Source organism: Manacus candei, unplaced genomic scaffold, assembly GCF_025592945.1.
Source record: "Manacus candei isolate 608988 ecotype Guabito, Panama unplaced genomic scaffold, ASM2559294v1 h1tg000045l, whole genome shotgun sequence".
Taxonomy (NCBI): domain Eukaryota; kingdom Metazoa; phylum Chordata; class Aves; order Passeriformes; family Pipridae; genus Manacus; species Manacus candei.
In genome coordinates, this window is record NW_026138093.1 from 4,688,970 (window position 1) to 4,712,234 (window position 23,265).

A 23,265-nucleotide genomic window follows, 5' to 3' on the forward strand; every position below is an offset into this window, starting at 1 on the left:
CACTGCTTGGGCAGGAAGAGTTTTCTGTGGTGGCGCCTTTTGTCTGGCAGGAATCTTCATCTGGAGTAAAGTTTTCTGGAGGTGGGACCGGCTATTGCAGCACAGGACTGAAAAAAGGGAACAGCAGCTCTTTCTACCAGGAAAAAAAGTCTGGATCCTTTGGTTTTGAGGTGTAGTTGGTGGGGCAGCCTGGGCACTTCTTGGGCAGCAAGAGATTCCTGTAGTGGCACCTTTTGTCTAGGAGGAATCTTCATTTGCATTCAATTTTCCAGGAGGTGGGACCGGCCATTGCAGCGCAGGGAGAAAGAAGGGAACAGCAGCTCTTTCCACCAGGAAAAAATCTGGAAGATTTGGCTTCAGGTGTAGTTTGTGCAGCCTGGGAACTTCTTGGGAAGGAAGAGTTTTTTGTGGCGGCGCCTTTTGTCTGGCAGGAATCTTCATTTAGAGTAAATTTTGCAGGAGGTGGGACAAGCCATTGTAGCAGGGCTTTAAAAAGGGAACAGCAGCTCTTTCCACCAGGAAAAAAAGTCTGGATCCTTTGGCTTGAGGTGCAGTTCTTGGGGTAGCCTGGGAACTTCTTCGGCAGCAAAGACCTTTCTGTGGTGGCACCTTCTGTCTGGCAGGAATCTTCATCTGGAGTAAAGTTTTCTGGAGGTGGGACCGGCCATTACAGCACAGGACTGAAAAAAGGGAACAGCAGTACTTTCTACCAGGAAAAAAATCTGGATCCTTTGGCTTCCGGTGTAGGTGGTGCAGGCTGGGTACTTCTTGGGCAGGAAGAGTTTTCTGTAGTGGCACCTTTTGTCTGGCAGGAATCTTTATTTGGAGTAAATTTTCCAGGAGGTGGGACCGGTCATTGCAGCGCAGGGCTGAAAAAAGGGAACAGCAGCCCTTTCCCTAAATAAAAAAAATCTGGATCCTTTGGCTTCCGGTGTAGGTGGGGCAGTCTGGGCACTTCTTGGGCAGGAAAGACCTTTCTATGGTGGCACCTTTTGTCTGGAAGGAATCTTCATTTGGAGCAAAGTTTTCTGGAGGTGGGACCGGCCATTGAAGAACAGGCTTGAAAAAAGGGAACAGCAGCTCTTTCTACCAGGAAAAAAAGTCTGAATCCTTTGGTTTCAGGTGCACTTCTTAGGGCAGCCTGGGCACTTTTTGGGCAGCAAGAGATTCCTGTGTTGGCCCCTTTTGTCTGGCAGGAATCTTCATTTGCATTCAATGTTCCAGGAGGTGGGACCGGCCATTGCAGAGCAGGGCTGAAAAAAGGGAACAGCAGCTCTTTCCACCAGGAAAAAGTTCTGGAAGCTTTGTCTTTGAGGTGAAGTTGGTGGGGCAGCCTGGGCACTTCTGGGGCAGCAAAGACCTTTCTGTGGTGGCACCATTTCTCTGGCAGGAATCTTAAGTTGGATTCAATTTCTCAAGAGGTGGAACCGGCACTAAAGAACAGGACTGAAAAAAGGGAACAGCAGCTCTTTCTACCAGGAAAAAATGTCTGGTACCTTTGGCTTTGAGGTGCAGATTTTGGGGCAGCCTGGACACTTCTTGGGCAACAAAGACCTTTCTGTCTTGGCACCTTTTGTCTGGCAGGAATCTTCATCTGGAGTAAAGGTTTCTGGAGGTGGGACCGGCCATTGCAGCACTGGAGTGAAAAAAGGGAACAGCAGCTCTTTTTTACCAGGAAAAAAATCTGGATCCTTTGGCTTCAGGTGTAGTTGGTACAGCCTGGGTACTTCTTGGGCAGGAAGAGTTTTCTGTAGTGGCACCTTTTGTCTGGCAGGAATCTTCAGTTGGATTCAATTTTCCAGGAGGTGGGACCGGCCATTGCAGCGCAGGACTGAAAAAAGGGAACAGCAGCTCTTTCCACCAGGAAAAAAAGTCTGGATCCTTTGGCTTCAGGTGTAGTTTTTGCAGCCTGGATACTTCTTGGGATAGATGAGTTTTCTGTGGTGGCACCTTTTTTCTGGCAGGAATCTTCAGTACGATTCAGTTTTTAAAAAGGTGGGACTGGCCATTGCAGAGCAGGGCAGAAAAACGGGAACAGCAGCTCTTCACACCAGGAAAAAAGCCTGGATCCTTTGGTTTTGAGGTGCAGTTGGTGGGGCAGCCTGGGCACTTCTTGGGATAGATGAATTCTCTGTGGTGGCACCTTTTGTCTGGCAGGAATCTTCATCTCGAGTAAAGTTTTCTGGAAGTGGGAACGGCCATTGCAGCGCAGGCCTGAAAAAAGGGAACAGCAGCTCTTTCCACCAGGAAAAAGTCTGGATCCTTTGGCTTCAGGTGCAGTTCTTTCGGCAGCCTGGGCACTTCTTGGGCAGCAAAGACCTTTCTGTGGTTGCACCTTTTGTCTGGCAGGAATCTTAATTTGGAGCAAAGTTTTCTGGAGGTGGGACCGGCCATTGAAGAACAGGCTTGAAAAAAGGGAACAGCAGCTCTTTCTACCGGGAAAAAAAGTCTGAATCCTTTGGCTTCAGGTGCAGTTCTTGGGGCAGCCTGGGCACTTTTTGGGCAGCAAGAGATTCCTGTGGCGGCACCTTTTGTCTGGCAGGAATCTTCATTTAGAGTAAATTTTGCAGGAGGTGGGACAAGCCATTGTAGCAGGGCTTTAAAAAGGGAACAGCAGCTCTTTCCACCAGGAAAAAATGTCTGGTACCTTTGGCTTTAGGTGCAGTTCTTGGGGCAGCCTGGGTACTTCTTGGGCATCAAGACCTTTCTGTGGTAGCACGTTTTGTCTGGCAGGAATCTTCATTTGGATTCAATTTTACAGGAGGTGGGACCGGCCATTGAAGAGCAAGTCTGGGAAAAGGGAACAGCAGCTCTTTCCACCAGGAAAAAAGTCTGGAAGCTTTGACTTCAGGTGAAGTTGGTGGGGCAGCCTGGGCACTTCTTGGGCAGCAAAGACCTTTCTATGGTGGCACCTTCTGTCTGGCAGGAATCTTCATTTGGAGCAAAGTTTTCTGGAGGTGGGACCGGCCATTACAGCACAGGACTGAAAAAAGGGAACAGCAGTTCTTTCTACCAGGAAAAAAATCTGGATCCTTTGGCTTCCGGTGTAGGTGGTGCAGCCTGGGTACTTCTTGGGCAGGAAGAGTTTTCTGTAGTGGCACCTTTTGTCTGGCAGGAATCTTCAGTCGGATTCAATTTTCCAGGAGGTGGGACCGGCCATTGCAGCGCAGGGCTGAAAAAAGGGAACAGCAGCCCTTTCCTTAAGGAAAAAAAGTCTGGATCCTTTGGCTTCAGGAGTAGTTGGTGGGGCAGTCTGGGCACTTCTTGGGCAGCAAGAGTTTTTTGTAGTGGCAAATTTTGTCTGGCAGGAATATTCATTTGGATTAAATTTTTCACGAGGTGGGACCGGCCATTGCAGAGCAGGCCTGAAAAACGGGAACAGCAGCTCTTCACACCAGGAAAAAAGCCTGGATCCTTTGGCTTTGAGGTGCAGTTGCTGGGGCAGCCTGGGCACTTCTTGGGATAGATGAGTTCTCTGTGGTGGCACCTTTTGTATGGCAGGAATCTGCAGTCGGATTCAATTTTCCAGGAGGTGGAACCGGCATTACAGAACAGGACTGAAAAAAGGGAACAGCAGCTCTTTCTACCAGGAAAAAATGTCTGGTACCTTTGGCTTTGAGGTGCAGATTTTGGGGCAGCCTGGACACTTCTTGGGCAGCAAAGACCTTTCAGTGGTGGCACCTTTTGTCTGGCAGGAATCTTCATCTGGAGTAAAGGTTTCTGGAGGTGGGACCGGCCATTGCAGCACTGGAGTGAAAAAAGGGAACAGCAGCTCTTTTTTACCAGGAAAAAAATCTGGATCCTTTGGCTTCAGGTGTAGTTGGTACAGCCTGGGTACTTCTTGGGCAGGAAGAGTTTTCTGTAGTGGCACCTTTTGTCTGGCAGGAATCTTCATTTGGATTCAATTTTCCAGGAGGTGGGACCGGCCATTGCAGCGCAGGCCTGAAAAAAGGGAACAGCAGCTCTTTCCACCAGGAAAAAGTCTGGATCCTTTGGCTTCAGGTGCAGTTCTTTCGGCAGCCTGGGCACTTCTTGGGCAGCAAAGACCTTTCTGTGGTGGCACCTTTTGTCTGGCGGGAATCTTCATTTGGAGCAAAGTTTTCTGGAGGTGGGACCGGTCATTGAAGAACAGGCTTGAAAAAAGGGAACAGCAGCTCTTTCCCTAAGGAAAAAAAGTCTGAATCCTTTGGCTTCAGGTGCAGTTCTTGGGGCAGCCTGGGCACGTTTTGGGCAGCAAGAGATTCCTGTGGCGGCACCTTTTGTCTGGCAGGAATCTTCATTTAGAGTAAATTTTGCAGGAGGTGGGACAAGCCATTGTAGCAGGGCTTTAAAAAGGGAACAGCAGCTCTTTCCTCCAGGAAAAAAAGTCTGGATCCTTTGGCTTCAGGTGCAGTTCTTGGGGCAGCCTGGGAACTTCTTGGGCATCAAGACCTTTCTGTGGTGGCACCTTCTGTCTGGCAGGAATCTTCATCTGGAGTAAAGTTTTCTGGAGGTGGGACCGGCCATTACAGCACAGGACTGAAAAAAGGGAACAGCAGTTCTTTCTACCAGGAAAAAAATCTGGATCCTTTGGCTTCCGGTGTAGTTGGTGCAGCCTGGGTACTTCTTGGGCAGCAGAGAGCTTTCTGTGGTGGCACCTTTTGTCTGGCAGGAATCTTTATTTGGATTCAACTTTTTAAAAGGTGGGACCGGTCATTGCAGAGCAGGGCTGAAAAAAGGGAACAGCAGCTCTTTCCACCAGGAAAAAAGTCTGGATCCTTTGGTTTCAGGTTGTTGGGGCAGCCCGGGCACTTCTTGGGCAGGAACAGTTTTCTGTAGTGGCACCTTTTGTCTGGCAGGAATCTTCATTTGGAGTAAGTTTTTCATGAGCTGGACTTGGCCATTGCAGCGCAGGCCTGAAAAAAGGGAACAGCAGTTCTTTCAACCAAGAAAGAAAGTCTGGAACCTTTGGTTTCAGGTGTAGTTGGTGTAGCCTGGGCACTTCTTGGACAGGAAGAGTTTTCTGTGGTGGCACCTTTTGTCTGGCAGGAATCTTCATTTGGAGTAAATTTTTCAGAAGGTGTAACAGGCCATTGCAGGGCATGCTGTAAAAAGGGAACAGCAGCTCTTTCCACCAGGAAAAAATGTCTGGAAGCTTTTGCTTTGATGTGCAGTTGTTGGGGTAGCCTGAGCACTTCTTGGGGAACAAGAACTTTCTGTGGTGGCACCTTTTGTCTGGCAGGAATCTTCATTTGGATTCAACTTCTTAGAACGTGGGACCGGTCATTGCAGAGCAGGGCTGAAAAAAGGGAACAGCAGCTCTTTCCACCAGGAAAAAAGTCTGGATCCTTTGGTTTCAGGTTGTTGGGGCAGCCTGGGCACTTCTTGGGCAGGAACAGTTTTCTGTAGTGGCATCTTTTGTCTGGCAGGAATCCTCATTTGGAGTAAGTTTTTCATGAGGTGGGACCGGCCATAGCAGGGCATGCTGAAAAAACAGAACAGCAGCTCTTTCCACCAGGAAAAAATGTCTGGAAGCTTTGGCTTTGAGGTGCAGTTGTTGGGGCAGCCTGAGCACTTCTTGGGGAACAAGAACTTTCTGTGGTGGCACCTTTTGTCTGGCAGGAATCTTCATTTGGATTCAAGTTTTTAAATGGTGGGACCGGTCATTGCAGAGCAGGGCTGAAAAAAGGGAACAGCAGCTCTTTCCACCAGGAAAAAAGTCTGGAAGCTTTGGCTTTGAGGTGCAGTTGTTGGGGCACCTGGGCACTTCTTGGGCAGGAAGAGTTTTCTGTGGTGGCACCTTTTGTCTGGCAGGAGTCCTCATTTGGAGTAAATTTTTCGGGAGGTGGGACGAGCCATTGCACAGCAGGGCTGAAGAAATGGAACAGCAGCTCTTTCCACCAGGAAAAAAAGTCTGGAACCTTTGGTTTGGAGGTGCAGTTATTTGGGCACGCTGGGAAGTTCTTAGGAAGCAAAGAGCTTTCTGTGGTGGCACCTTTTGTCTGGCAGGAATCTTCATTTGGATTCAAGTTTTTAAATGGTGGGACCGGCCATTGCAGCACAGGGCTGAAAAAAGGGAACAGCAGCTCTTTCCCTAAGGAGAAAAAGTCTGGATCCTTTGGCTTCAGGTGTAGTTGCTGCAGTCTGGGCATTTCTTGGGCAGCAAAGAGCTTTCTGTGGTGGCACCTTTTGTCTGGCAGGAATCTTCATTTGGATTCAACTTCTTAGAACGTAGGACCGGTCATTGTAGCGCAGGGCTGAAAAAAGGGAACAGCAGCTCTTTCCACCAGGAAAAAAAGTCTGGAAGCTTGGGCTTTGAGGTGCAGTTGTTGGGGCACCTGGGCACTTCTTGGGCAGGAAGAGTTTTCTGTGGTGGCATCTTTTGTCTGGCAGGAGTCCTCATTTGGAGTAAATTTTTCGGGAGGTGGGACGAGCCATTGCAGAGCAGGGCTGAAGAAATGGAACAGCAGCTCTTTCCACCAGGAAAAAAAGTCTGGATCCTTTGGTTTGGAGGTGCAGTTATTTGGGCACGCTGGGAAGTTCTTAGGAAGCAAAGAGTTTTCTGTGGTGGCACCTTTTGTCTGGCAGGAATCTTCATTTGGATTCAACTTTTTAAAAGACGGGGCCAGCCATTGCAGAGCAGGGCTGAAAAAAGGGAACAGCAGCTCTTTCCCTAAGGAGAAAAAGTCTGGATCCTTTGGCTTCAGGTGTAGTTGGTGCAGCCTGGGCATTTCTTGGGCAGCAAAGAGCTTTCTGTGGTGGCACGTTTTGTCTGGCAGGCATCTTCATTTGGATTCAACTTTTTAAAAGGTGGGACCGGTCATTGCAGAGCAGGGCTGAAAAGAGGGAACAGCAGCTCTTGCCCTAAGGAAAAAAAGTCTGGAACCTTTGGTTTGGAAGTGCAGTTATTGGGGCACCCTGGGAAGTTCTTAGGAAGCAAAGAGCTTTCCGTGATGGCACCTTCTGTCTGGCAGGCATCTTCATTTGGATTCAAGTTTTTAAAAGGTGGGACGAGTCATTGCAGAGCAGGGCTGAAAAAAGGGAACAGCAGCTCTTTCCCTAAAGAGAAAAAGTCTGGATCCTTTGGCTTCAGGTGTAGTTGGTGCAGCCTGGGAATTTCTTGGGCAGCAAAGAGCTTTCTGTGGTGGCACCTTTTGTCTGGCAGGCGTCTTCATTTGGATTCAAGTTTTTAAAAGGTGGGACCGGTCATTGCAGCGCAGGGCTGAAAAAAGGGAACAGCAGCTCTTGCCCTAAGGAAAAAGAGTCTGGAAGCTTTGGTTTTCAGGTTCAATTGTTAGTGTAGCCTGGGCACTTCATGGGCAGCAAGAGTTTTCTGTGGCACCTTTTGTCTGGCAGGAATCTTCATTTGCATTTAATTTTCCAGGAGCTGGGCCTGGCCATTGCAGCGCAGGCCTGTAAAAAGGGAACAGCAGTTCTTTCAACCAAGAAAAAAAGTTTGGAACCTTTGGTTTCAGGTGTAGTTGGTGTAGGCTGGGCACTTCTTGGGCAGGAAGAGTTTTCTGTGGTGGCACCTTTTGTCGGGCAGGAATCTTCATTTGGAGTAAATTTTTCAGAAGGTGTAACCGGCCATTGAAGGGCATGCTGAAAAAAGGGAACAGCAGCTCTTTCCACCAGGAAAAAAGTCTGGAAGCTTTGCTTTTGAGGTGCAGTTGTTGGGGCACCTGGGCACTTCTTGGGCAGGAAGAGTTTTCTGTGGTGGCATCTTTGTCTGGCAGGAATCTTCATTTGGATTCAACTTTTTAAAAGGTGGGACCGGTCATTGCAGAGCAGGGCTGAAAAAAGGGAACAGCAGCTCTTTCCACCAGGAAAAAAGTTTGGATCCTTTGGTTTCAGGTTGTTGGGGCAGCCTGGGCACTTCCTGGGCAGGAACAGTTTTCTGTAGTGGCATCTTTTGTCTGGCAGGAATCCTCATTTGGAGTAAGTTTTTCATGAGGTGGGACCGGCCATTGCAGCGCAGGGCTGAAAAGAGGGAACAGCAGCTCTTGCCCTAAGGAAAAAAAGTCTGGAACCTTTGGTTTGGAAGTGCAGTTATTGGGGCACCCTGAAAAGTTCTTAGGAAGCAAAGAGCTTTCTGTGATGGCACCTTCTGTCTGGCAGGCATCTTCATTTGGATTCAAGTTTTTAAAAGGTGGGACCGGTCATTGCAGAACAGGGCTGAAAAAAGGGAACAGCAGCTCTTTCCACCAGGAAAAAAAGTCTGGATCCTTTGGCTTCAGGTGCAGTTCTTGGGGCAGCCTGGGCATTTCTTGGGGAACAAGAGCTTTCTGTGGTGGCACCTTTTGTCTGGCAGGAATCTTTATTTGGAGTAAATTTTTCAGAAGGTGTAACAGGCCATTGCAGGGCATGCTGTAAAAAGGGAACAGCAGCTCTTTCCAGCAGGAAAAAACGTCTGGAAGCTTTGGCTTTGAGGTGCAGTTGTTGGGGCAGCCTGAGCACTTCTTGGGGAACAAGAACTTTCTGTGGTGGTACCTTTTGTCTTGCAGGAATCTTCATTTGGATTCAAGTTTTTAAATGGTGGGACCGGCCATTGCAGCACAGGGCTGAAAAAAGGGAACAGCAGCTCTTTCCACCAGGAAAAAAGTCTGGAAGCTTTGGCTTTGAGGTGTAGTTCTTGGGGCACCTGGGCACTTCTTGGGCAGGAAGAGTTTTCTGTGGTGGCATCTTTTGTCTGGCAGGAGTCCTCATTTGGAGTAAATTTTTCGGGAGGTGGGACGAGCCATTGCACAGCAGGGCTGAAGAAATGGAACAGCAGCTCTTTCCACCAGGAAAAAAAGTCTGGAACCTTTGGTTTGGAGGTGCAGTTATTTGAGCACGCTGGGAAGTTCTTAGGAAGCAAAGAGCTTTCTGTGGTGGCACCTTTTGTCTGGCAGGAATCCTCATTTGGATTGAATTTTTTTAAAGGTGGGACCGGTCATTGCAGCGCAGGGCTGAAAAAAGGGAACAGCAGCTCTTTCCCTAAGGAGAAAAAGTCTGGATCCTTTGGCTTCAGGTGTAGTTGGTGCAGCCTGGGCATTTCTTGGGCAGGAAGAGCTTTCTGTGGTGGCACCTTTTGTCTGGCAGGAATCTTCATTTGGATTCAACTTTTTAGAACGTGGGACCGGTCATTCCAGAGCAGGGCTGAAAAAAGGGAACAGCAGCTCTTTCCACAAGGAAAAAAGTCTGGATCCTTTGGTTTCAGGTTGTTGGGGCAGCCTGGGCACTTCTTGGGCAGGAACAGTTTTCTGTAGTGGCATCTTTTGTCTGGCAGGAATCTTCATTTGGAGTAAGTTTTTCATGAGGTGGGACCGGCCATTGCAGCGCAGGGCTGAAAACAGGGAACAGCAGTTCTTGCCCTAAGGAAAAAGAGTCTGGAAGCTTTGGTTTTGAGGTTCAATTGTTAGTGTAGCCTGGGCACTTCATGGGCAGCAAGAGTTTTCTGTGGCACCTTTTGTCTGGAAGAATCTTCATTTGGATTCAATTTTCCAGGAGCTGGGCCTGGCCATTGCAGCGCAGGACTGAAAAAAGGGAACAGCAGCTCTTTCCCTAAGGAGAAAACGTCTGGATCCTTTGGCTTCAGGTGTAGTTGGTGCAGCCTGGGCATTTCTTGGGCAGGAAGAGTTTTCTGTGGTGGCACCTTTTGTCTGGCAGGAATCTTCATTTGGATTCAAGTTTTTAAATGGTGGGACCGGCCATTGCACAGCAGGGCTGAAAAAAGGGAACAGCAGCTCTTTCCACCAGGAAAAAAATTCTGGAAGCTTTGGTTTTGAGATGCAGTTGTTGGGGCAGCCTGGGCACTTTATGGGCAGCAAGAGTTTTTTGTAGCGGCACCTTTTGTCTGGCAGGAATCTTCATTTGTATTCAATTTTCCAGGATGTGGGACCGGTCAATGCAGCGCAGGGCAGAAAAAACGGAACAGCAGCTTATTCCACCAGGAAAAAAGTCTGGATCCTTTGGCTTCCGGTGCATTTTATGGGGCAGCCTGTGTACTTCTTAAGGAACAAGACCTTTCTGTGGTCGCACCATTTTTCTGGCAGGAATCTTCAGTTGGATTCAATTTTCCAGAAGGTTGGACCGGCCATTGCAGCGCAGGCCTGAAAAAAGGGAACAGTAGGTCTTTCCAACAGGAAAAAAAGTCTGGAAGCTTTGGTTTTGAGATGCAGTTGTTGGGGCAGCCTGGGCACTTTATGGGTAGCAAGAGTTTTTTGTAGTGGCACCTTTTGTCTTGCAGGACTCCTCATTTGGAGTAAATTTTCGGGAGGTGGGACCGGCCATTGCAAAGCAGGGCTGAAAAAAGGGAACAGCAGCTCTTTCCAACAGGAAAAAAAGTCTAGAAGCTTTGGTTTTGAGATGCAGTTGGTGGGGCAGCCTGGGCACTTTATGGGCAGCAAGAGTTTTCTGTGGTGGCACCATATCTCTGGCAGGAAGCTTCAGTTGAAATCAAGTTCTCAGGAGGTGGGAGAAGCCATTGAAGTGCAGAGCTGAAAAAAGGGAACAGCAGCTCTGTACCTAAGGAGAAAAAGTCTGGAAGGTTCGGCTTTGAGGTGAAGTTTTTGGGGCAGCCTGGGCACTTCTTGGGCAGGAAGAGTTTTTTGTGGTGGTACCTTTTGTCTGGCAGGAATCTTTATTTTTATTCAATTTTCCAGGAGGTGGGATAAGCCATTGCAGCGCAGGGCTGAAAAAAGGGAACAGCAGCTCTTTCCACCAGGAAAAAAACTCTGGAACCTTTGGTTTCAGGTGTAGTTGTTGGGGTAGCCTGGGCACTTTTGGGCAGGAAGAGTTTTCTGTGGTGGCACCATTTGTCTGGCAAAAATCTTCATCTGGATTCAATTTTTCAGGAGGTGGGACGAGCCATTACAAAGCAGGGCTGAAAAAAGGGAACAGCAGCTCTTTCCCTAAAGAAAAGAAGTCTGTAAGCTTTTGTTTTGAGGTGCAGTTTTTGGGGCAGCCTGGGCACTTCTTGGGCAGCAAGACCTTTCTGTGATGGCACCTTTTGTCTGGCAGGAATCTTCATTTGGATTCAATTTTTTAAAAGGTGGGTCCGGCCATTGCAGAGCAAGGCTGAAAAAAGGGAATCAGCAGCTCTTTCCACCAGGAAAGATAGTCTGGAACCTTTGGTTTTGAGGCGCAGTTGTTGGGGCAGCCTGGGCACTTCTTGGGTCCCAAGAGCTTTCTGTGTTGGCAACTTTTGTCTCTGAGGTGTTTGTTCCCTGTTATGAAGTCCCTTATGGTGTCAATCACAGAGCACTGGGACTCCTCACAGGGCATGATGAAGGAATACAGCAGCAGTGTGGAAAGAGGAGGTAGAAAAATTCACTTCTGTATCTAATTGCTTTCCTCAATTAGAGAAATTGCTAATCTTATGACATGATTTGTACTGGACCCTTCTAAGGATTTCCTTTTGCCCAGACCTTTTGCTCCAGATGTGCCAGCTACACCCAATGAAACCAGAGAGAATCTCAGCAAAGCCAAAAATCAGCTCTTATGGCACTTGGCACTCTATGGGGTTTGGCACTGGAGCTCAATCTCTCTGGGATGGCTGGTCCAGAACAGTTCATTTAATGAATGGTGCTGTTGCTGAACTTCCCTGGGCACATTGCAATTGGCTACTGAGGCTGAAAGATTTCCTCGAAGGATTTTTATGTTTGGAAATTCCAGGCTGAATTTTAGGGAAAAACTCCAGTATTCTGAAAGTGGAAAGCTGATCAAACAGAAAAGTCTGTTTCTTCTACAACAGATTTGAAATAGTCCACTTGTAAAAATCACAAAGCTTGAAGTCTACTCAGCAGAGCTGATTCCTCATCTGCACTGATCATCAGCAACTGGCCTCTCTCCTATTTCAGGGTCTCATCTGTGTACACTGGATTAAGGCCTCCTCACTTCTTAAGAAAAGTAGTGTTATAAGCTCACAGTTCTGGCAAGGTTTCCTTAGCAGATGGGTTGAAAAGCAAAACTTTGTTGCCATGACCAACGAATGCAGAGCCCAAGGTTGTTTGTGGTGCTAGCTTTGCTCCACTCTCTAATAACTTCTGTCCAGATCAGCGCTGGCAACAAGAATTCCAGGTTAACGCTTGTTTCATTTTTCAGGCTTTGCATTTCAAGAATGGGGAGTTGTTATTGGAAACTCTGCCATGGCTGTCAGTAACAGCCTTGGAAAACAGTTTTTCTTATTTCTGAGGGAGAAGTTTCCAACCCAGCTTTGGAGTATGCAAATAGTTGAATGACTTGTTGTACAATTGGAAATAAAAATCAATACATTTGGTCTGATTAATGTCTTAAGTTATATTTGGCTAAAGAGTTCTTTTCTTGTTACCTTCTTTAAAAAATAGGACCCATAAGCAGAAAGGTGATCTCCTGAAGTATTGCAACCTTTTAAGTCCACTTGTTGCCACACAACAATAGCATGCCAATATCACATCCAAAGATACAGAATCTTACAGAGATACACACAAATAGATACCTATACATATCTATGTATGTATATCTATCTACCTATACATATCTATACATATCTATACAAATACACACAAGAAAGTTTGGGGTTCCTGATGAGAGTTCTACACGGGTAATGAACAGCGGACTGGTTTGATGTGTCATACAACTGTGGGAACCATGAATGTAGGCTCTGAGCTTTGCTTTATTGTCCCGGTTTGTAACTGCCTGCCTTCCCTTTGGGGGGAACACAGGCCTCTATTTTGCACGGTCTGTTTTGTTTCACTTGGCAGTGTAGACTAGGGGCAGAAGAGTTTTTGGAGCCAAACAGCTCGATCCAGATTCAGTTCCTTTAGTGGTGCCTAAAACTCAGGAGCTGGACTCCACGGTGCCAGTGGGACCCTCCCAACTCAGCACGTTCCATGATTCCATCAAGTCCAACTGTCAGCCCAGCACTGCCCCAGCAACCCCCAAACCACTAAACCGTGTCAGCCATGGCCAGATGCAGGCGCCTCTGAAACACCTGCCGGGGTGCTGGCTCCGCCTGGGCAACCCATGGCAGTGCCCGAGCCCCCCCGAAAAACACAGCGAGAAACCTTTGTCCAGGAGCTGACCTGAAGCTCCCCTGCCTCAGCCTCGGGCCACGTCCCCCGCTCCTCCCAGCGCAGGCTCCTTTCCAGCAGCCCCCTCGGCAGAAGGCGGCTCAGGGCTCCCCTCTGCCCCCCCGGCCGGCTCCGCTCCGGCCCCGCTCCCGCCACGGCCCCGCTCGGCTCCGCACGGGGAAGGAACGCGCCCAGCCCCGGCCCGACACCCCCGGGGGCCGCGCACCGGGGGACTGTCCCCGGGGCTCACTGCCCGGGGGTCCCTCCTCGGGGGTGACTTACCGGGGCTCCCTCCCCGGGGTCACTTGCCAAGGGTTGTTCACCGCGGGTCATTCACCGGGGTTCCCTCCCCGGGGGTCACTTGCCAGGGGTTGTTCACCGCGGGTCATTCACCGGGGGTCCCTCCGCAGGGGTCACTTACCGGGGCTTCTTCCCCGCGAGTCGCTCACCGGGTGTCACTTACTGGGGGTCGCTCACGGGGGGCCGCGCACGGGGGGTCCCTCCCCCGGGGCCGCGCACCGGGGGCCACTCGCCGGGGGTCTCGGGGCCGCTGCCCGGGGTCTCTGCCCGGGGGCCGCTCAGCGGCAGCGCTCCCGCTCCCGGCCCCGCCCCGCCCGCTCCCACCCAAACCCCACCAACCGCCCCTCTCGGCCCCGCCCCCGCCCCGCCCAAGCCCCGCCTCGCCCCGCCCACTCCGCCGCCTCCCATTGGCTGCGCACCTTCGGCCCTGGAGCGAGGAGCGCGCGGGGAGCGTTGCCTGGAAACCGGCCAGGGAATCCCGGGAATCCTCGAGGCGCCGGCGCTGCCCCCCCACTCCTGGAGCAGCGGCCGGGCCCGCCCGGGGAGCGGGCACTCAGCGCCCGGCTGCGGCCGCCAAAACGGGCAGGGAAGCAGGCGCGCGGGAGGCGGGCTTCGGGCCCCGGGCAGCGAGGAGCCCTAAAAAGAACAAAAGTGTTGGAAGAGAGGGAACTCATCGCACCGTCACAGAACAGGCTGAGGTGGAAGGGACCCACGAGGAGCGTCGAGTCCGAGCCTTTGCCCGGCACAGCACCGACCCCAAGAGTCACACCGTGTGCCTGAACTCTGCCAGATCACAGTCCAGCATCAGCTTCATGTGCCGTGAGGCCCCACGTGTGTGTTTGCTCCCCGTGTCTGGTGGGAGAGATGACACTCCCTTAGAGTGGAATAAAGATTATCCGAGACTGCAACTGGCAGCTGTGATAAACTGTATCCCGAGAGCATTTAACTGGTAGCAGTTTTCCCTGGGCTCTAGCTTGCTGTTTATTATAGTTATTTGCAGACAGGAAAGGGGAGAGAATTAAAAAATCTCTTTCTCCTTGCCCCCTCCACAACAAGTTTGAGGACATGTGGGTGTTGAAACAGAGCTTAACAAACAGTCCAGCCTTGAGAGAGTGGGGAGAGCACAGGGGGGCTCAGTTTAACCGTTTGTCTGGTTTTCTTCCTTTCGAAGGAGGATTTATTTTTCTTAGGTGGGAAAGTGCCAAAAATAGACAGCAAAATCAGACTGCAGTTCAGAGATCACACTCTCATCTCCGTGGAACCAGATCAAGAGAATGCTGTGGGTACAGTGAAGCCACCCCTGTACATTTGGGGTGGGCTGGGGAGTGCATGTGAGGCATGTGAGTTGTTGCTCTCCTGTGCAAAAGGTCTATAAGGGTCATGCAGTTACACTGAGCTGGATCCTGCATCCCATTAGGGTTTGTTAGGATACTGTGGGGTTGTTTGTTGAGTGATATGGCACATTCCAACCTTCTGGAGGAGGGGCTTCAAAACTAAATTCAGCCTATGATTCTGTATGGGAGGTACATGGCTTTTGTCTCAGGTTTGATGGGGTAGATCATTACAGCAGCTAAATGGCCTCTACAGGTCTTGATAATAGGGGGTTTTTTCTATTCTTTGTATTTAAGAACAGGAATAATTTATAAAAATAGGTTTTCTCAAGAGAGGGAATTCTGCTGGTTGCAGCTGCTGCTGTGGCTGCATTTAGTCTTCACTTCTGGGTTATCTCTGTATCCAAGCAGGTGCCAGGGGCACTACTAAGTTGTTCCACAACATTGATCCATGCATCTTGCATTATGCTGTGTTTATACTGCTTCTCATCCATGAAGGTTTTTTAGTATGAAATTGTAGAAGTGCTTTTTATCTCACTTTAAAAAAAAAAAAAGGGGGGTGGGACACACAGCAAAGATTATCTTGTACAGTTTGGGGTTTGTTTGGAGGAATTGAATGTTTCCCAAGAAAAACACACCATAACTTTCTGATTTTTTTCCTCCATCTTGCTTGTGTCCATTTTGAGACTGTGTAGGTTTTGGAGACTTTTTCCCCCTAATTTTTGGACCACCTTGCCTTCTGATGTCACACAGATCAACCCAGGATGACAGGACACATGGAAGACCTGTGTCCACAAATTCCATGTGCAACCTGCCCAGAGAGTTCTGAATTGCTTTGCACAGCTCTGACCAAGGACTGAGGATGGGCATGTGATTTTTAAGAAACAGATCAGTATCAGACTGGAAATGTGTTGATGCACACCTGTTCATTAATACTTTCCCTTAAGTGGCCTGTTTTCTGTACAGCATCACTCCTGGGACTCTAGCAGGGGCAGTTTTAAGGCAGAAGATGATTGTAAATAAATTTTCAGAGGTGTTTTGGAGAGTCCCTTATTGCTGTCGGAGGTGGCTGTTGGAAAATTCATTTGGGAGGGTGACTTTCATGCTTTCTTGTAAGAGTGACTCCAGAATTAAGGAGCATTGGCAAGTGCAGTGAGATGAGTCTGAGGCTGTGGATCACATGGAACTGTTTCCTCCCTGCTGTCTTTTAGGATGAAATCCGCAGGGAGATGGTTTATGTGTATCATTCCTTAAGGAACAGGAGAGACACTCCCATGATGGGGACAGATGACACTGCCAGTGAGGATGGCACGGCCCAGGTTTGTTCCTGCAGACACCCCAAAACTTATCTTTCCATGGTGAGTTTTGCTGCATGAGATGAGCTTGCCCAGAATGGCAGCAGGGCCTGGGTTCTGCCGTGATCCTCAGCACCCAGAGCCTTTCTGCCCAGCCCTGCAGTGCCCAGAGGAGCTGAGGCTGCACCACAGAGGCAGTTCAACAGTGGAACTGAGCAATGTGATCTCATGCTTAATTAAACACTCGAGATGTTAACAGGATTTCTGGTGCATGCCTTATGGCCCAGTGAGCAAAGCTACTGGAGCAACTAAAACCAGCTCTTACTGGTGTGTCCTTAGCACATCCTCTACTGAGGCTACTGGATAGGCCAGCAGATATTCCCTAGGGATCACTGCCATGCTAAACCCCTGTTAGATTCTGTATCCAATGGAACACACTGCAGGGGTGTTCATTTTAGGGTAGCACTGTGAGTAAAGACCTACCTTGTTCTGAAATGTACTTTTCAGGTTGTCTCTGTTCCTGCTCGCAGGTACAGTGTGCTTTTGCTGGGTCATAAATCCTTCCTAAGCATGGCTTTGAGCTTTGGAACCTTTATTTCTGCTTTTTTGGCAGTGAGATGCTGTGTCTTAGCTCTGTGATCCGAAATACTTGAATGGCAAAACAGGGCACAGTCTGTCCTTGTCTCGGTAATTACAGCCAGGCTTTTTGCCTGGCACTTATTTTTCTTTGGAAGTAAATCTCACTGGTCCTCCAGAGCTGAGGCTGTACACTGGCACCTGAACAACATGTGCAGATCCCAGAATATTCCTTCTTGCCCTTGAAGACTCCAGGCCTGGGAATGGAGCTCCTCTGTGCTTGTGTCAAACTATATCCAAGGACTGCGTGTGGCAGCTAGAAATAAACTTCTGTGAGCTTCCAAAAATAATGGGTAGGGCTAGGCAAGAGTGTAAGTTTAAGGCTATTTAATTCTTCCATGTGTAAACCACAGGAGAAAGCCAAATGCTGTAAACATCCCCACCTCAAAAAGCGTGCTGGAACACGGAATAGAGTTCAGCATTTTCCCTACGAAGATAAAACAGGCCTGGGTAAAACCGAGTCTTCTGGAGAATGCTCTCAGTGACCCCAGTGCCATGTGGGAAGGGAGCACATTGCTGCTGCTCCCTCCCCACAGCCTCACACACTGCTGTGCAATAAGGACACTGCTCTCAGCTGAAGGATTTGTTTTCTGTTTCTTCTTCCCCAGCAGACTCACGGGCTGCGCTTTCCTTTGTCATACTTGGAAGCACTGAAGCAGATTTGGAGGAGCAGCACTGTTCATGTTAAAGAGCTTAACCTCACCTCAGATGAAGAGAAGGAAAACCTTGCCTTGTCCCTGTGGAGTGAATGTCTGATTGAAGTTCTTTGATGCTTCTGTGAATTAGCTGCTCCTCTACAGGAGTGTTTCTGTCTATTAAGCATTTCCTGAGAGCGAGGCTTATTAAATTACTTTTTTATCCATCCAGCCTCTGGTTTGTGGTGCTGCCTAAACAAATACTTGCTTTTCTTTCCTCAGTTTTAGGAAACTGGGCATGGGGAAAAACAGGTAAGCTGCTCACTGTCTAGTGAGCTACAGCTCCATGTCTGGGGATGCACAAAGTCACTCCTAGTAACACCAATGCTGTGGTATCCCCTTCCATCTGGAGAGCTGCTAAAGTTATACATGGGGCAGGATCCAGAACCTTGGGCATAGAACAGTAACTTGTTTTTTTTCATTTGTAAAGTTCAGCAGCAAGAAAACACGTTTGTTCAGTTTGACTGCCCTGACAGGACAGAAGCTTCTCAGTAGAAGCTGTGTGTGTGTAACAGTTCGTTTGGATACATGTCCGGAATAAAGACAAGTGCCAGAAATATTCAAATGCACAAAATATCTTTTATTGCAGTGAGAATAATAATAATAGTAATAAACTTAGCAAGAGGAATTAAAAACTAAAAAGGATACAAAATACCTTATCGGGTGGCATTAAAACAAATACTATGAACAGCATTTAATACAGAATTAACTAGTGAAAGGGATACCAAAAAAGGATCTTAACACAATATTATGGATAACACGGTATTGGTTAGTAAAAAGGGAAACTAAAGGAAAAATACCATAAACATAAAAGGGGAATTAAAGGAACACTAAAAGGACATTAAAAAGTTTGTTCTCTCAGTTGCTTCCTGTCAATAAACTGTGCTTACCCACACAGACAGGCCAGGGCTGCCAGGATCTGCAGCAGCTGGTCGGTGCCCGTGCTTAGCGGGCGTCCCCATGGAACAACACAGTCTCCATGGCAGGATGAGGATCGCTCACCCCAGCAGTCCTGACACCCCATTTTATCAGCTCTACATTACACCACGTAGGGCCAGTACCCAGTATAAGGTGATGCCTGAGTGGCAGCCAAACCCCGCCTGTTCATCACCTGATAGCAACAGTCTGTGCATGCCCTGCTGTAGGGCAAGGGGCCAGCGACCCCTGCCCACAGAATCTTCCTCCCATCATCATCTTTCTCACCCCTATGTATGACCTCTACCATTGTGTTTCAAGGGTAGATGTATCTATCTTGCAATATGTAGCAAAACCAAGGAAGAACTCAGCTCTGATAATAGGGGATATCAGGCTGACTTGCTAAAAAAGCACAATGGACCTTACAATTAGCTTGTGCCATGAAGTTACATTGTACCATACTCTGGCTGGTTTCACATCCTAATATGATTCCTTTCTCACGCCTCTATGCTCCATTGATCATCTAATTCAAAAGTACCCCCCTTACATTTGTTTAAATATAAAATGAACCAAGGACAATTTTTGAGAGCTTTGCATTTAGATTTCATTAGTCTGAAGCAGTAAAATAAATGGTCTTGTGTGTATTTGTCTGTATAGAATCATGGACTGGTTTGGGTTGGAAGGGACCTTAAAGGTCTTCTCATTCCACCCCCTGCCATGGGCAGGGACACCTTCCACTAGAGCAGGTTGATCCAAGCTGTCCTTGGACACTTGCAGGGATCCAGGGGCAGCCACAGCCTCTCTGGGAATTCCATCCCTGCCTGCCCCCACCCTCCCAGGGAAGGATTTCTTCCCAGTCTCCCATCTAACCCTGCCCTCTTTCAGTCTAAAAACCATTGCCCCTTGTCCTGTCCCTCCAGGCCCATATCAAAAGTCCCTCTCCCTCCTTTTTATAAGCCCCCTTCCCTGGTGGGGTGTCTTCAGCTCCTCCCAGGACCTGTGTGTGTCTGTATCTATCTTGTATCTGTCTATATTTATAGACAGGATATATTTTAATACATTTATATCCATATATTTCTACTTAAATATTTATACATTGTAAATATTAATGCACACAATTATATTAACTTTGTGTCCAGACCTACCCCTTCCCCTCTGTAACATTTTTGGGGGATTTATTCCTTGGGATTTCCATGATCTCAGTTACAGTGGAGCAGATCTTTCCCACCTGGATCTTTGCTACATCAACTTCAAGGTGTCCAATCTGAGCCGCTGCAACCTGGCCCGTGCCAGCCTGTGCTGTGCCAGCCTGGAGAGGGCTGACCTGTTAAGCTGAAGCCTGTGTTTGTGCATTTCTATGGCCCAGAAAAGGTCCAGCTGTGGTTTGTCCAACCCTGAGAAGGGCCCACAAGGGCGGCACTGAGTCTGTGACCATCTCAGCCCCAAATCCCCTTGTCCTCCTCCAATTCACACAGCTCTGAGGCAGCACCACTGTGCAGCTGCTATGTTTCTGACTGGTTTTCCTCCCAGAACCCCTTTCTGTGTGTGTTCCAGGTGCCAGCCTGAAAGGAGTGGCCATGGAGGGCAGTCAGATGACAGGAATGAACCTCCGAGTTGCAACGCTGAGAAACGCCAAACTAAAGAACTGAAACCTCAGGGGAGCAACGTTGGCAGGAACTGATTTGGAAGTGAGTTGGGATTCATTTTCCATCCTATTCCTTTCTCTCCTATAGTCAGCTGGTAATTTGGGGGGATTGCTGGCTTTTGGCTGACCTCTCCAGCTTCAGACTACAATGGAGTTCAGGTAAATGGACTTCAAGTAAAGCTTTGAACAGAGTTCTGGGTGCATTCCATTGAGACTTCTTTTCCCCTTCTGAATTGTGACCTGTCAGGTTGTGACCTCCAGGAAGCCAATTTGAGGGGCTCTGATGTGAAAGGAGCCATCTTTGAAGAGATGCTGACCCCCCTACACATGTCCCAGAGCGTCAGACAGGGAAGAGAAGACGTCAGAGAGGAAGGAATCCAAACATTTGTTGTGACTTTCTTCTCCTCCTCCTCTTCCTGAGTTAGAAGGAATGGTTATTAGACAACTTCCATTTGCAGTAGTGCCTAAGCAGACTCTTTCTGATCACTTTTGGGGAGGGAATTTTTGTTTCAGAGGTGGAAAGAGAGAGTTTCTCCCTTTGTGAAGAGAGTGACGAAGTGGGCTGGTTCTGAAACCAGAAAGAGGGGGGGAGGGTTTCAAGACTTTCATTGTTTAGCATTGCCTGACTTTGGAATGCATTTTAATTTCTAAAGCACAATATATGCAATTCTATTTGTTAAGTCTGTAGCTGCAATATGAATAGAAAATGTTATTGCTGTATAGTAGCAAAGAAAGTGGAGGTTTCCAGGTAGACAAGTGTCTTTACAGTCAGTGTCTTCATTCCTGCAGGGTGTTAATGCCAGGGGTGGTCACACAGTGCCCACAGGATGTGTTCAGGTCTCTGCCGGGGTGGAAACAGTGGGGAACTGTCCTCAGAGGTCCTAAATTGCTGTGGAGTAGTTGGAGTGTAGGTTTAGAGCAGCTTTACCCCCTCAAATGTGCAGAGGAAGCTGCTGCCCCTGCAGGGACCTGCCCAGAGCCTGGATTGAGTTCCCCCTGGAAGATCCCTGAGCAGAAATGGGCTGTCTTAGTCAATGCTCTCCAAAGGAGTGTGAAATTGGACTCTCAATCCCAGCTGGGAAGAAAAATTCCCCTGCTTCCACATGTCCTGAGCACTCCAGGCTGGAGTTCTTGTAGCTTTTTGATTCTTTGTTGGGAATTCAATGGACAGAGGAAAACACAGAACTGTCCTCAAAGCAGAGAGAAGCTCTGGAGCCACAGCACCTGCTCCCCCCTCTTCTCATCCCTTCAGGAGATGAAGAAATGGCCCTCAATGCTTCCCCTCAGTGTACTGTGGAAATCCTCCTTGAAAGTATGGGCATAATCCCATTTGCCAGTCAGATCCACTTTGGACTGCCTAAAGTAGCTGTAAAAGCATCTTGCCTGGAGCCAAGTACCCCTTCCACACTTGCTTCACCTGTGGAAAAAAGCAGGGAAAGCTGTTTTTTGTGTGAGCACCCTTTGTGTCTCAGTGTTTGTGATCTTGGGAATCCTCATGAACCTGGAACAATGCCAGATTATCTGTTGTCTAAAGATATGTACCTGGAGATTGTTTTGGGTTTTTTTTAAATCTTCCTTGCAAATACAACTAATAGAAAACAATGTAAAAAAAAAAAAAGAAAAAGGGAAAAAAAGAAAAAAAAAGAAGAAGAAAAAAGAGAAAAAGGAGGAAAAAGAGGAAAAAAAGAAGAGGAAAGAAATGAAAAAAAAAGGAAGAAAAATAGAAAAAAGGGAAAGAAAAAGGGGGGAATAGAAAGAAGAAAGAATAAAGAAAGAAAAAAGAGGAAAAAAAAGAAAAACCAAAAAGTCCATGCCAATGGCCGCTTACCCCCGCGAGAACTACAAGTCCCAGAGTGCACCGCGCAGGGCGGTGGGCGTGGCAGAAGGCGGGCGGACGGGGCAGTGGCCGCGCGCTGATTGGCTGCAGCGGGGTCTGTGCAGAGCGCCGCGTTGGCTGCCGGGAAGTCACGATGGCGCTGGGGCCTTCCTTTGTCTGTGAGACCGGGCGGGAGCGGGTGAGAGCGGGCTCTGGGGATCCCCTCGGGGGCTGCGGGTGGAAAGGCTGGAGGGCTCGGGAGGGTTTAGCGCGGGGGTTCGGGGGTTCCCCAGAGGCAGAGCGCGGGATTGCAACCCTGTCGGGGGCCGCGGGGCCCGGGAGGCCTCCCAAGAACCCGGATGTTGGATTCGGGTCCTGAGAAATTCCTTCGGAAAAAAAATTCAAAACCACCCGACCAAAAAAAGAACCCTAAAAAAAGGAAAAGGGAGAAAAAGATGAAGGAAAAACTGCAAGGGCCAGGATGATTTTATTGCTTTGCTTCAGTTTTTCCTTGGTCTCCTCCTTCTCAGATTCTCTGCTCCCTTCCTTTACAGAAAGCTCTTCTGCTGTTCTGTGGTTTTGTGGTCCCTTAGGGGCTTTTCGGGGTCCCTGAGGCGTTTTTAGGGTGTCTCCGGAGGGGGGTTGATGTCGTGAGGTGACTTAGGGAGGAGGATGAAGGTCCCTGAAGGGGGTTGGGAGTCCGTGAGGGAGTTTTGGAGTCTCTGAGGGAACTGAGAAGTCCTGGAGGGCTTTGGGGGGGGGTGTCTTTGAAGCAGTTTGGGGGGTTTCTCGGGGGCTTTTGGGAGTCCCAGAGGGTTTTGAGGGTCACAAAGAGTGTCTTGGGTACACTAGGGGGGTCTCAGGACTCACCTGCTCGTGGTGCTGCTCGTCCTCTTTCCCCTCAGACATGATTAACTCCCCAAAATGTGCCTTAGCCCCCATTTTCCCTTTAATCCCCTCCCCCCACAGATCCCTTTGACCCCCTCAAGACCCCTTTTAACTCCCCTAAATACACCCAAAGCACCCAAAAATCCCCCAAATCCCCAACAACCCCCCCCAGATCTCCCCAAATCTCCCCCACCTCCCCCTCAAACCCCTTCCAACCCCTCCAAAGAGGGATCACCTGGCACCCTGGGACAGGAACACAGTGGGCTGTACTGGGGGCACTGGGCTGTACTGGGAGGGCACTGGGGGGGCTCAGGTGTCCCAGGACAACGTGGCCCAGCTCCAGGAGAGATCTGGGGAGCAGTGAGGAGCTACTGGTCTGTACTGCTCTGTCCTGGTCTGTCCTGGTCTGTTCTGGTTTGTGCCCCCAATCCCCAAAGCCCCTCCCCAGCTCCCCCAGGACACTCCTGCACCCCAAAGCCCCCCCCCCCAGCCACTTCAGGCCCCGTCTTGGTCCTGCTGCCCCTTGAGCATCTGCAGCTCCTGCAGAACCAGGCATTTCATCAGCAAATGTGCAGGTGACCCCAAGCTGGGGGTGTGTTGATGTGCTGGAAGGCAGGAGGGCTCTGCAGAGGGACCTGGCCCAGCTGGATCCATGGGCTGATTGCAAGGGGATGAGGTTCCAGCAGGCCAAGAAGCCCAGAGGCCAGTGCAAGCAGGCAGCCCTCAGCTTGCAC

The 23,265-nt window shown here is 49.1% G+C and overlaps 1 protein-coding gene and 1 pseudogene across 3 annotated transcripts; both read left to right on the top strand.

The window, feature by feature from the left end:
• The first annotated feature begins 14,510 nt into the window (after positions 1–14,510).
• On the top strand, positions 14,511–17,363 carry LOC127474943 (ribosomal oxygenase 2-like). Of its 3 annotated transcripts, none has more exons than XR_007906000.1 (3): positions 14,511–14,589; positions 15,853–15,960; positions 17,181–17,363. XR_007906000.1 is itself a non-coding variant. In XM_051796279.1 (3 exons), the coding sequence occupies exons 1-3, from the start codon at positions 14,585–14,587 to the stop codon at positions 17,340–17,342; spliced, it is 279 nt and encodes a 92-aa protein (XP_051652239.1). In that variant the 5' UTR covers positions 14,548–14,584; the 3' UTR covers positions 17,343–17,363. The 3 variants fall into 3 exon arrangements, 2 of the variants coding, with proteins under 2 accessions (XP_051652239.1, XP_051652240.1); XM_051796279.1 differs by having other exon boundaries at positions 14,548–14,593; XM_051796280.1 differs by having other exon boundaries at positions 14,548–14,593; positions 17,184–17,363.
• Positions 17,364–17,505: 142 nt separating this feature from the next.
• Positions 17,506–20,247, top strand: LOC127475019 (BTB/POZ domain-containing protein KCTD9-like; annotated as a pseudogene).
• The last annotated feature ends 3,018 nt before the right edge of the window (positions 20,248–23,265 follow it).

What these genes read in the sequence shown, in the direction of transcription:
- LOC127474943 (XM_051796279.1), top strand. An exon ending in GTGAGGATGGCACGGCCCAG is followed by an intron (nt 15,961 to 17,180) that starts GTTTGTTCCTGC and finishes CTTCTTCCCCAG; the next exon opens with CAGACTCACGGGCTGCGCTT.